Source organism: Rhododendron vialii, chromosome 5a (genome assembly GCF_030253575.1).
Source record: "Rhododendron vialii isolate Sample 1 chromosome 5a, ASM3025357v1".
NCBI lineage: Eukaryota > Viridiplantae > Streptophyta > Magnoliopsida > Ericales > Ericaceae > Rhododendron > Rhododendron vialii.
This window is the reverse complement of record NC_080561.1, coordinates 30,158,557-30,171,411: the sequence shown is the minus strand read 5'-3', so window position 1 is coordinate 30,171,411 and position 12,855 is coordinate 30,158,557. Positions and strand designations below refer to the sequence as shown.

General features: G+C 39.7%; 1 protein-coding gene across 3 annotated transcripts; it reads right to left on the bottom strand.

The window, feature by feature from the left end:
* Positions 1 to 150: 150 nt before the first annotated feature.
* LOC131327404 (pentatricopeptide repeat-containing protein At3g58590-like) lies at positions 151 to 7,521 on the bottom strand. 3 transcript variants are annotated; one of them, XM_058360542.1, is made up of 5 exons: positions 6,385 to 7,521; positions 5,042 to 5,192; positions 2,331 to 4,884; positions 1,458 to 1,578; positions 151 to 659 (listed from the first exon to the last, which is right to left on the bottom strand). In XM_058360542.1, exons 3-4 carry the CDS (start codon positions 4,871 to 4,873, stop codon positions 1,554 to 1,556), a joined length of 2,568 nt encoding a protein of 855 aa, XP_058216525.1. In that variant the 5' UTR covers positions 4,874 to 4,884; positions 5,042 to 5,192; positions 6,385 to 7,521; the 3' UTR covers positions 151 to 659; positions 1,458 to 1,553. The 3 variants fall into 3 exon arrangements, with proteins under 3 accessions (XP_058216525.1, XP_058216526.1, XP_058216524.1); XM_058360543.1 differs by lacking the exon at positions 5,042 to 5,192 and having other exon boundaries at positions 2,228 to 4,884; XM_058360541.1 differs by lacking the exon at positions 5,042 to 5,192.
* Positions 7,522 to 12,855: the final 5,334 nt, after the last annotated feature.

Sequence of the window (12,855 nt, the reverse complement as noted above, 5' to 3'; positions counted from 1 at the left end):
ACCTGTGAAATAGCCTTTGAGCTGATACCAAGGGAAAACATTGACTATTTTGTTCTTCATAATTTCATACCATGTTCAGGAGCAAATACTGTACTATTTTGTGATTCATATCTCATTCAGTTTTTAGAAAGAAAAAAAAAACAATAAATATTTTTGTTCTCATCAAGAATTTGCAATTTCCTTTCAAATGGGGACCATAAGAACAGCCAACATGAGCGCAATGAGTTCATACCACAATAAAGATAACAGAAAAAAAAAAGGGAGGCAGAAAATTCTATCTCATCTACCAAATTCATGAAACAAAATCAGAATCAGCTGTGGAGCTTTATTTATGCAGTCTCTTGCTTTAGACACAATATTGTTTGACGAAACATATAATCCCCCAATTACGCCCATTAAACCAAAATCTTGGTTACTAATCGTGGATTAAGACAATTATGGTGCTCACTGCTTAGGATCTGGTTCCGAAGGAGTCGTTCTGTCTTGAAATACCCTTCCATGCGATATAGACTTTGTCTCCACTGTTGGGAGATATGAACCCTAATATTTGGAAGAATGAAGACTTTCCACAATGTTATGCTTGAGAAGACGTGCTTGCTAACTGATGGAAAGTGTCCAGAGCACAACTAGTGTCTTTGCTGCAGTAGGGTAACCCATTCCTGGTAGAAAGAAATGAGAATGAAGTAGAGTATTGTGTGTTACTCGAGTAACAAAGTTTAAACAAATGACTACCCATACAGTGCTAAGAGATGGTGGTGCTAGTGGAGATTTCATGAATTCGTGAACAATTAAGGAAAATTGATTGATTTCTGTGCAGGTGGAGATTATATTAACTATCTGACCAAGTCAGCAAATTAGCATATTTGGTAATTGGTACATACAAGTGTGCCTGTGATCGAATTATTAGCAAAGAAGAGCGGTCCCTGCTAGTGAAGTTACAGGAATCCTTATTAATTACTACATTTCACCTAAGGCTTTGGTTGATTATCCACAACATTGCATAGGAAAATGATTCTCGAGAAAAATGAACCAGAGGAAAAAACGAATGAAAAAGAAATTAGCAATATTTAATTTTCCACCATCTATTCCGTTTAAAGGAAGTTCATGCAAAAAGAAGAAGAAGAAGAAGAGAAAGTATCGTATAAACGGGAAACAATTATGACAGCACCCTCCATTTCCTGCAATTATTCAATATGTATAAACGGGAAACGCATATCGTTTTTGTTTTCATTTCTCTTCCCTTTCCCGTCCCAAGTTTATCTGTTTCTCAAACGTGGGCAAACATCACTCAACAGCTCCTGCTCCAAAAACGGAATGAATAAGTGCCAGCGTCAGACATTGGCGCAAGTGGACATTATATGAATCTATATTCATTGCTTTCCAGCTTTGGTTCAAAATGAGGAAAGTTTAAACAATTTTCCTTGCACACTTAATTTTGTACGGATAAATTCACTTACTTGGAGATGCTGGACTAGCACACCATGAAGGCAGCTGACTACCGCACAGCCGACTGAGAGGTTGATTCAGCTCAAAGAAAAGACATCCCGGAGATGTCATGTCTTAATTGAAAGTAATTCTCTGCAAGTCATAGATTTTGAACAAGGTAAGGAACCTTTAATTCCAAGGTACAAGTAGTACAAAAAAGCACACTCACTCTATCTCACATACTTTGGTAAGAAGCTTTGAGACTGTGTTTTCCATATCTGATGCCGGATAATTAGAGCATCTCCAATCCATGGCTCAAATTCTACGTGGAGCAGAAACGGTAACTTTTGGCATCCTCATTTGATCCCACCCTGATGCCAAATAGAGTGTCAAATCCAACGTTGATTTGGCTATACACCATTTGTTTCAAATTTGACTCCTCACGCCAAATCTACTTTTGGCTTTTTGGAATTCAAAAAGTAGGTGTTTTGTACTTTAATACTTTGAATTTGACATCAAGGTTGGAGATGAAGGTTTGTTGGTGTCAAATTTGGAGATGTCAGATTACCCATAAACCTTCAAATAAATTTGGCATCTGCAAATTTGACATAATGGCTGGAGATATACAAACTAGTTGACGACCATAAATGTTGCTAGAACGACAAGAAGCATTATTGCTCAATTAGCCAATTAATGAAGATTATGCATAGTGCATGGTTTATACGCTATAAATATCTGTAACCGATGTCATGGGTCAATAATTTTCATGGTGGTTTATTTTAGAAGTTCAATAAATCAATACCTGGCTCAAAAATTAACAGAAGACCAAAGAATGCACGAAAGAACACTATCCGCCTGTGTAAAGAGAAGTGTCAATATCATGACACAACGGTACACAAGCTCACCCGCTCGATTCCAAGTTTACATTATCCACTTCTAGATTCTCTGCATTACGCTGTCTGTTACAGGCTTCAAGAAATCTACGCCATATCAAGGCATTTGGAGGGAAAGGCAATCGCTCTGCTTCCTTCAGATCTCCATATCTAGTCAATAAGTCCACCATAAGGTGATAGTGATCGAAGTCTGGTTCAATCCTATAAGTCATATTCATCTCCCCAAAAAGTTGCTTTCCTTCTTTCACCAACCCACCATGTCTGCATGCTGAAAGCACAGCAAGAAAAGCAATTCTATCTGGCGTAAAACCAACTGCTTCCATTTCTCTGAACATTTGTAATGCCTTGTATGATTGACCATGAAGCCCTAGTGTTGCAATTACAACAGTCCATGAGATAAGATTTCTATCTGCCATTTCGTCGAATATTTTCAAACAACTCTCGAGGCTCCCACATTTTCCATACATGTCTATAATTATGTTGGAAACAAATGTGTCGCAACGTTTGGAATCCGTTTTTATGATGAGGCCATGGAGCGAACTACCCAAAGCTAGATTGCAAAGGTTAGTGCAAACACTCAAAAGGCTAACATAAGTATACTTGTCAGGATGAATCTGAGCCACCCGCATGTGTCCAAGAAGTTCAAAAGCCTCCTTGTAATCGCCATTGCGGGAGCAAGCTGCAATCAAGATGTTCCAAGAGACAATGTCTGGTTCCTCAAGTAGAGAATACAATTCTTGTGTCTTATGATATTGCCCCGTCCTATTGTAAATTCCAGCAATCACATTAGATGGGACAACAGGAAGTTGTGTGTCATCAGCAGGAAGTAAAATCAAGGCATCGGATATCAGACCACTTTTGGCATATGAGGTAATGAGAGAGCATGATACATACTCATTCCCGTGGTAACCCATTTTTATTATCAAAGAATGAAGCTGCTGCAACTCTACAGTGTTGGATGACTTGAGTAGAGTAGAAAATGATAACTCATTTGGCTGACAACCGAATTGAATCATTTCACATAGTAGTTGAACAGGGGAGAAACAGCATTTCTGCGAGTACCCCCAAATCAAAGCGTTCCAAGAAACCACATTCTTCTCATCTATATCATCGAAACAACGCTGTGCATCCCCCAACCAATCAGTCTTAGCATATAAATCAACCAATGCACTACCTACAAATATATCACGATCTAACATGTGTTTAATTGCCATACCATGGATCAGTTTTCCATACATCAGATTCTCTGATCTGGTACAGGAGCTAATAACACTAACAAATGTCGTCCTGTTAGGCCAGACTCCATCAAGACACATTTTCAAGTAGACCTCTAGTGCTTTGCCTGGACTCTCACTTTTTGTCAGTGCACCAATTATTGTATTCCAAGACACAACATCCCGGATAGAAGCCTCCCCAAATACTTTCTCAGCTATGCATGGCCCAGAGCACTTTACATACATATTGAGCAGAGCATTTAGAACCAAAACATTGCAAACCAACCCATTTTTCACCAATAAACCATGTACTTGCTCTCCTAATTCTAGGTCCCGCTCCCACAAAAATCCTGATAACACACCAACATAAGAATATTCTGTCAACGCCCATTCCATCTTCATGATCTTGCGGAACATAACTATTGACTCTTCAGCAAACCCGTGATGGCCAAACAAAGATATCATCGTGTTCCACGTAACCAAATTCTTCCGAGGCATGTCTTCAAAAGCTTTAAGACATTCATCTAAGCACCCGTGCTTCCCGAACAGACCTAACAATGCAGTCCCTGCAAAAGCATCAGGGTAAAGCAACCCACTCTTCAGAACCAATGCCTGCAAGTAAAACCCTCTATAGAGATCCAAAGACTGGCACGACAAAAGACCCCCAAACGTGAATTGGGTGGGCTCATACCCACACAACCTCATCTCAAAAAACAATTTCCAAGCTTCCTCCGCATCCCCACAACGGCTATAACAACCAATCATGGTATTGTATGAGACAGTGTTTCGTCGAGGCATTTCATCAAATACCTTGCGAGCAAGAAATAGCTCACCAAACGACGCGTAGGCCGAGATGATATTGTTGTTAAGGAAGATGGGTTGTGGGCAATTCCAGCCGGTCGTAATGGCGAGTGCGTGGAGAGACTTGGGGGCGTCGAGTGATTTGATTCGTGGGAATTCTTGGAGTAGTTGAAGAAGAATACATTGGTGATGGAATTCTCCATGGAAGTGCTGAGCAGCAATTGTATGTTGAGAATGACAACGTTGAAGGGGGACTGTGAGAAGCATTGGTGGAGATATAGAACGGATTTTGGTTAAGTTGAAGAGCAGACGTACAGACCTTGATGAAGTTGCCTTTCTCATGCAGACTAGGCGGCCAACAATGGACTGTGTGTAAGTATTGTTTAAAGTAACACTAATACTTTGGTGACAACAATTGGCTATGTAAACTTTCAGCTTCGATAAAGGCAAGAGAATATAGGATCTTATTTGCCCAAAAAGATGATCCTGCTCCCTCAGATGTTCATGAAAGCTCCCAAGTTCTTCAAATTGTTGGAACATAGAAGGAACTCCTAAAAAGGGAAAAAGGCCACGAATTAGTAGGCATAATGTAGTTTGATTCGTACAACAAACATTAAGAAACCTCCACACCAAACTTTCAGAAACGTCGAAAGTTGGACATTATCTTTTTCACTTGATAAGCCTAGTAAATTGGCATAACTACATTACACGAAATCGGCCCATTCCAAAGCTATACTACAGCAGTTTGTGTTGTGAATGATGGCCCATACTCCATAATTGTCTCGGACAATGTTCCTTTGTTCCTACTTGTTCTGCATCCCTCATGATCATTGGTGTAAAGTGTGTACATTTGGTCTCCCTAATAAGCAATGCATAAGATTAACCAACAATAGCATTTCAAACTAATCACACGACACTTTTGATTAAATTGGAGTAACAATTGAGCTGGTCATTCTGAACCTCAAACACTAGAAAAGGAAGAGGACAAGAAAAGTAGAAGGAATAAGTAAGAGATCGTGGACTAACATAACCCATCCTAAACACAACCACTTTCTTACCTAACATCACTCGACCTAAACACAACCACTTTCACACCTAAGTTTGAAGTATACTTGACGGAAGTCAAGAATAGAAACAAAGAAGCTGATTAGAATTAGCATGGTGGCCTTATTCATTAGAACTACCCAAACTGTAACATTCAATTGAACTATTTAAAAGGATTGAGTGATAAAACTAAGCAAGATTTGCCAATCATTCAAAAGTCAATCCTTTCATGCTCGCTCCACAATATTCCCTATAGTCCTTGCATCAAAGGCTCTTCTAATCTCTGGATAGATCCCTCAAAAATCTGAGAACAAAAGTACCAAATGGGTAAGAAGTTGAAAGTGAACAGATCCTCAAGAATGTAAAGAAATTTAATCCGTCCGTAGAAGTCTAACACATTCAAAAAACAGAACCAGCTGATTATATTGACCAACCTCCATGTTTTCAAGACATAAGAAGGGACCGAATAAGATGGCCAAACCAATAGCTAGGCAGTAACATAATAAAGATCAAACACATCTTTTGATTTACTTTTACCGCAATGATAAGGCCCAGTCCTTCACTGGCTGCTACAAAATGCTACGATCTACAATCAATGGAATTTTGATTGATTCTATCAAGATGGCCGGCCGGCCAAGTCCTTGATAGTCAAGGGGGTGAGGTAAAAATGAAGGGCTGGGATCCTCTCTAGTTACTGTCTCGATACTCCACTTTCTTCTCACATTACAATAATGTATTCTTACTGGTAAGAATACCATTATGGGGTTTGTCTCAGCAACTGTCCAGGCAGTTACAGGAGAGGATCCGGCTCCAAAAAAGAACGTGAAAACTAAAACAATCTGAAATTTTTCAGATTTGCAAAATAAACGAAGAAAAGGATTACTTTTTCGTGGAAAGCAAAAATAAGAAAAGAACAAAGGGAAATATCTAGGACAGAAAACAAAACATATTCACAAGATTGTTCCTCAAAGAAAAGAATAGCCGTTGGATCCGTGACTAACCATTACCTGTTTGATTTCTTCGGGCTTCTTCCGATCCGGTTGACACGGATCCCGGCCTCGATCGGTGTACCGTTGGCGAATCGGTAACGGAGTAGAAAGCTAAGGACTAATCGGGACAGAAGAGAAAAGCAATACGGAACAGGGATCCTCTCCCGGAGAGGACAGGAGAGGATCCTGGCCGTACCAATATTCAGCGGTCTAGCAAGAGGAAGAGGCGTGTGAACTGAGGTCACTGAGGTGTGTGTATTTATCGTGGAGGTTTGGGTTGGGGGGGAAGGGAGATTCGCGGAGGTGGGGAAGTGGAGAAACTTTTTTATATCGCAGGTATAGGAGGGGTGATGGTCTTGTCCGTTTTTAAGTTTTTGGCTATATTTCGAGTATATTTTGATGATAGCCTCAGTTTATTTTATAGAGTTTGACGAGAACATTAATTTGTCAAAAATTATGTTCATTAGGTTATAATTAGGGCTGTCCACCAAATCGACCCACCCGACCACCCGACTCGACCCAATCCGAAAATACATGCAACTGACGGATTTGATTACTCTGTCGGGTCGGGGTCGGGCCTGTTTAGTCAGATTTCGTGACATGTCGGTCGGGTGTCGGGTGCACCATATAATTCCTCGGGTGACCCGACCCGACCGAGAAATCGTGTATAAAAAGAAAAAAAAGCCCTAGATCTATTACAGTATTACTCTGTTACTCCTCCTGTCTCTTCCCTTCCACTCCTCGTTTTCTCTCTCTCCCACAGCCCCCAAATTCCCACCGGCCACCACCACCAGTCCACCGCCACTCCTCCTTCTGCCGATCGACCCACCGGCCACCGTGGTACATCTCTCCTCTCTCTTTCTCTCGATTGATCTTGAACTCTCCCGTTCATCTCTCACTCTCCCTCCTCTGTAGGAATGCTAAGGTTTCAGAGTTGAAAGCATTATCTGTCAAGGAAGTCATGGAAAATCTTTGGTTCGTGATCTTGTTTTCAAGGAATCAAAAGAAACCATTGACAAGCTGTATTATGTAATCAGTGAACAATTTCTGGTTCGTATATAATCAGTGAACGATTTCTGTTCAAATCTGATCTCATCTCTCTCTCTCTCTCTTCTTCGATCTGTTTGTTTGAAGCCAGTTCCAAACCCGACCGAACCCGACAGAGTGCATTTCGGTCGGAGCCCGATGAGAGTTTCGGTCGGGCTCGGGTGGACATTTTGGTAATCCGAAAAAAGTCGGGGGGGGGGGGGGGGGGGGGGGGGGGGGGGGTCGGGTCCAACCCGACCCGAATCCGACCAAATCCGACCTGTGGACAGCCCTAGTTATAATAGATGCATGATTAGCATACACGAAAATTGAAAAAAAATTAATTAATTTGGATCCAAAAGCACATTAAATCGGAACCCAATATTTTGTTTTTTTTTGCATCTCGAAAAATGGCCAAAAAATTACTCCAAAATCAGACTAAAGGGATACCATCACCCCTCCTATACACATTATGGACGGGTCGGATGCACAAGCGAACACCACGTGATATCCGCTCGGGACTAAAAAAATTTCCCTATGCTTGGGATATATATACAAGTTTCTCTGTGAAGTGGCTATACGTCTAGGGTTTTCACTTTTTGGAACTTGTGATTGCCTGAGTTGGAAGGATAAGTGTTTTTTTTCCACTCGATAGATGTCTACTCTCCTCAGGGTTGGAGTCTAGACTGCTCAAGAATGGGAAGAGATACTACAAAGCAGCATATGGGTGGGTGATTGAGAGATGCTATTAAGCGAGGGTGCTTGGCACTAGTGTTGAGCATCCAATCTGGTCGTTCATATTGATAATCAACGACTCAGATTTTTGCTGAGCAATCGACAGTTCAAATTTGTATGTATTCGGATTCAATCCAAGCCGTCCGTAAGGAAATGAACGGTTGGATGCCACTTGGCACGGGAGTGCTTGGCAGTACCATAACACTAAACACTCACGCTCCTCTCACATTTAATACGAAAATATGTAAGTAGTGACGTTGAGCTACAAACACGTTGGCTTGTAAGGTTACGTTTGAGAGAGGGGTATTTATTTTTGGGAACTTGTGTTTCCCACTTTTGAGATCTGAAACGGCTCAGAGCTTGTTTGATGGAAAACAATTGAACGGTGAGGATTTGGACAGATCAATATGTTAAGGGAAAATGACGGTCAATGACATGTTTTGATAATTAATACCCGCCAAAGACTTGTTTAGAACATTCGTTAATGTTGAAAATATTTTTGGCTGGCATTAATTATTGAAACACGTCTTGGGCCGTCATTTTCCCATATGTTAAACTCCCAAATCATTCTTGGCTTCTGGATCTGTGTCCAAACTAAATCTGGACCGTTAGATCAAGATCTGACAGCTTGAAATAGGATTGATGAAGGCTTTTGTTAACAGTAAAGATTGAGGTACAGCAGTGGGTGTACAGCAGCCCCGTACAGATGGGTTTTGCGTCCGGGCTAAATTCTGAAGTAAAGTTGGATGATTCGTAAACGTCTTTTCTGATATCGGATTGAGATGATTTTTTACAGGGACCGTAAACAATATGTTTTGAACAAAATGAGCGGCTCCGATCATCTTTGCGGGACTCGAGACGGGCGCAAAATTTATCTGTACAGGACTGCTGTACACCCACTGTTGTACCATTAGCAGCTCTCTTTTGTTAACGGGATATGGAAGTCGGATATGACTTTTGCCCGTATAAGAAATTTTGGGTGGGGTTATATCCGATGTTTTGTTTACTTTTTGCTACTCAGGCCTCGAGGATCAAATTTGAACACACCTCCTCATTTTTTTTTCTTTTTTTTTTTATGAAATACGATGTATTATAAGATAATAATACTCCATGTTTTATAAAATAAAAAATAAATTCTTAAAAAATAAAAATCTTTACAGAACGGAGTCTCAATCAAACTCAAAACAAAGAAAAGAGAAAAGTATCCATTACCTAACTGGGTTTTTGTCTAGCCCGGCTATGGGTATAACATTTGGTGTACACTATCTTTTACGGGACCCACTTAGGGGTCCCACACGAATGATCGACTCTGTTCAATTTTTTAAAAAATATTTTTTAAGCATTCCTATTAAAATCAGCTCCGTGGGATATCGGTAAAAGCTTGATTGATTCTATGCCTAATTTTTCTGTCATCAAATCGGACGTAGAATCAATCAAGCATTTTTCAATATTCAACGGAGCTAATCTTTTACATAGATGCTTACAAAAGTATTTTGAAAAAGTTGAGTGGCTCCAATCATTTGCATGAAATCCCTTAATGAGTCTTGTAGACAGCGGTGTACATTTAGTGTACACTAAATGATGGGCGCATAGTTTTATTGGTTTTTGTCTTGCATATTTTAAAAGGGAAAAACCCATTTATAATACTATTATTTCCCAAGCATGCCTCTCTCTCCTCTGTCCTTTTCTTGAAGAAGAAGAAAAGAAAAAGAAAAAGAGAAAGGAAAAAGAAAAAGAAATACAGTAGCATATTTTAATAAATGGAAGTAGGTAAAATGAGAGTATTTTATTTTGTAGTGTTAAAAGAAACAAAACTGCTACCGACACAGATTTTTGAAAACAGACAGCGCGTACAAATGAATTTTGGACCCGTTTTGGGTCCCACAAAGATCGGAGCCGCTCATTTTTGTTCAAAACATCTTATTTAAGATCCCCGTAAAAAATCAGCTCATTTGGATATCGGTAAGGGGGTTTACAAAACACTCAACTCTGCTTCAAAAAATAGGCTATTTTCTGAAGTAAAGTTGAGTGTTTCATAAACCCCTTTCCCGATATCCAAATGAGCTGATTTTATATGGAGACCTTAAACAAGATGTTTTGAATAAAATGAACGGTTCCGATCATCTTTGCGGACCCAAAACGGATCCAAAGTTCATCTGTACACGCTGTCTGTTTGCAAAAATCTGTGCGTGTAGCACTGTTGTAAAAGAAATATGTGTAACTAAAATGTAAAAAGTGTTTGATTAGCATTTTTACCTATCAAATAGTGCAGTAAGTGAACACAGATTATTTGCAGACAAATCTTGCACAGATTATGATGTGGAGTCAAGTTTTTCATTAAATGCAAAACATTTTTTCTAGTGGTCATTAAGAAAAATCAACTCAATCCAATCCATATAAAAGATCAATCCAATCATCTAACATTTCATTCTCCAGAAATCTTAATGAAAAGTTGGATGTTTGGATCGAGTACCTATAGATATCGGATTGAGCTGATTTTTTTTTTGCGAAGGCCCTTGAAAAAATGTTGTACATTTAATAAACAGCTCGAATTTTTTGTGTGAGACCTGTAGTAGGCCCCACACCGTGATCTATACACAATTTGTATGCAAAAGTCTATGTGTAGCAGTGTTGCAAATAGTGTACATGCTCTTACGGCATGCGTTAATGATAATTTAATACTTAAGACCAACTAAATAAGTACCACTCTTATCTAGGTCAGGTCAATCTGAATCTATTGAGACAACTATACCCTTTCACCTATTTCCATGTACAACCTTTTTATTTTCATAATTTCATTCCTACATTTTTTCAACTTTCAAAGTTATCACATCCGAAACAAAAACGGTACTGGTGGGATCATATGTGGGTTCTATTTTAGAGTTTCGCACAAACAATTCAAATCATTCATTATTCATTAAATAATTTTATGAGATTACTTATAAAATTTCAGATTGATCCGATTAATATAAATAATTGATCCAACGTTTAATTTTTCTTTGGGTATAATTAAGATCCTATATTATTTTTTGGGCAAATAAGATCCTATATTCTCTTACCTTTATCGAAGCTGAAAGTTTACATAGCCAATTGTTGTCACCAAAGTATTAGTGTTACTTTAAACAATACTTAAACACAGTCCATTGTTGGCCGCCTAGTCTGCATGAGAAAGGCAGCTTCATCAAGGTCTGTACATCTGCTCTTCAACTTAACCAAAACCCTTTCTATATCTCCACCAATGCTTCTCATAGTCCCTCTTCAATGTTGTCATTCTCAACATACAATTGCTGCTCAGCACTTCCATGGAGAATTCCGTCACCAATGTATTCTTCTTCAACTACTCCAAGAATTCCAAGAATCAGATCACTCGACGCCACCAAGTCTCTCCACGCACTCGCCATTACGACCGGCTGGAATTGCCCACAACCCATCTTCCTTAACAACAATATCATCTCGCCTACGCGTCGTTTGGTGAGCTATTTCTTGCTCGCAAAGTGTTTGATGAAATGCCTCGACGAAACACTGTCTCATACAATACCATGATTGGTTGTTATAGCCGTTGTGAGGATGCGGAGGAAGCTTGAAAATTGTTTTCTGAGATGAGGTTGTGTGGGTATGAGCCCACCCAATTCACGTTCGGGGGTCTTTTGTCGTGCCAGTCTTTGGATCTCTATAGAGGGTTTTACTTGCAGGCATTGGTTCTGAAGAGTGGGTTGCTTTACTCTGATGCTTTTGCAGGGACTGCATTGTTGGGTCTGTTCGGGAAGCACGGGTGCTTAGACGAATGTCTTAAAGCTTTTGAAGACATGGCTCGGAAGAATTTGGTTACGTGGAACACGATGATATCTTTGTTTAGCCATCACGGGTTTGCTAAAGAGTCAATAGTTATGTTCCGCAAGATCATAAAGATGGAATGGGCGTTGACAGAATATTCTTATGTTGGTGTGTTATCAGGATTTTTGTGGGAGCGGGACCTAGAATTAGGAGAGCAAGTACATGGTTTATTGGTGAAAAATGGGTTGGTTTGCAATGTTTTGGTTCTAAATGCTCTGCTCAATATGTATGTAAAGTGCTCTGGGCCATGCATAGCTGAGAAAGTATTTGGGGAGGCTTCTATCCGGGATGTTGTGTCTTGGAATACAATAATTGGTGCACTGACAAAAAGTGAGAGTCCAGGCAAAGCGCTAGAGCTCTACTTGAAAATGTGTCTTGATGGAGTCTGGCCTAACAGGACGACATTTGTTAGTGTTATTAGCTCCAGTACCAGATCAGAGAATCTGATGTATGGAAAACTGATCCATGGTATGGCAATTAAACACATGTTAGATCGTTATATATTTGTAGGTAGTGCATTGGTTGATTTATATGCTAAAACTGATTGGTTGGGGGATGCACAACGTTGTTTCGATGATATAGATGAGAAGAATGTGGTTTCTTGGAACGCTTTGATTTGGGAGTACTCGCAGAAATGTTGTTTCTCCCCTGTTCAGCTACTGTGTGAAATGATTCAATTCGGTTGTCAGCCAAATGAGTTATCATATTCTACTCTACTCAAGTCATCCGACACTGTAGAGTTGCAGCAGCTTCATTCTTTGATAATAAAAATGGGTTTACCACGGGAATGAGTATGTATCATGCTCTCTCATTACCTCATATGCCAAAAGTGGTCTGAACTTTATATTCGGTCTGAACTTTATATTCTAATTATCATAGTTTCAAGTTTCCATT

What these genes read in the sequence shown, in the direction of transcription:
- LOC131327404 (XM_058360542.1), bottom strand. Translation starts at nt 4,873, where the DNA reads ATGTTCCAACAATTTGAAGAACTTGGGAGCTTTCATGAACATCTGAGG. An exon ending in GTAAACTTGGAATCGAGCGG is followed by an intron (nt 1,579 to 2,330) that starts GTGAGCTTGTGT and finishes TATGACTTGCAG; the next exon opens with AGAATTACTTTCAATTAAGA.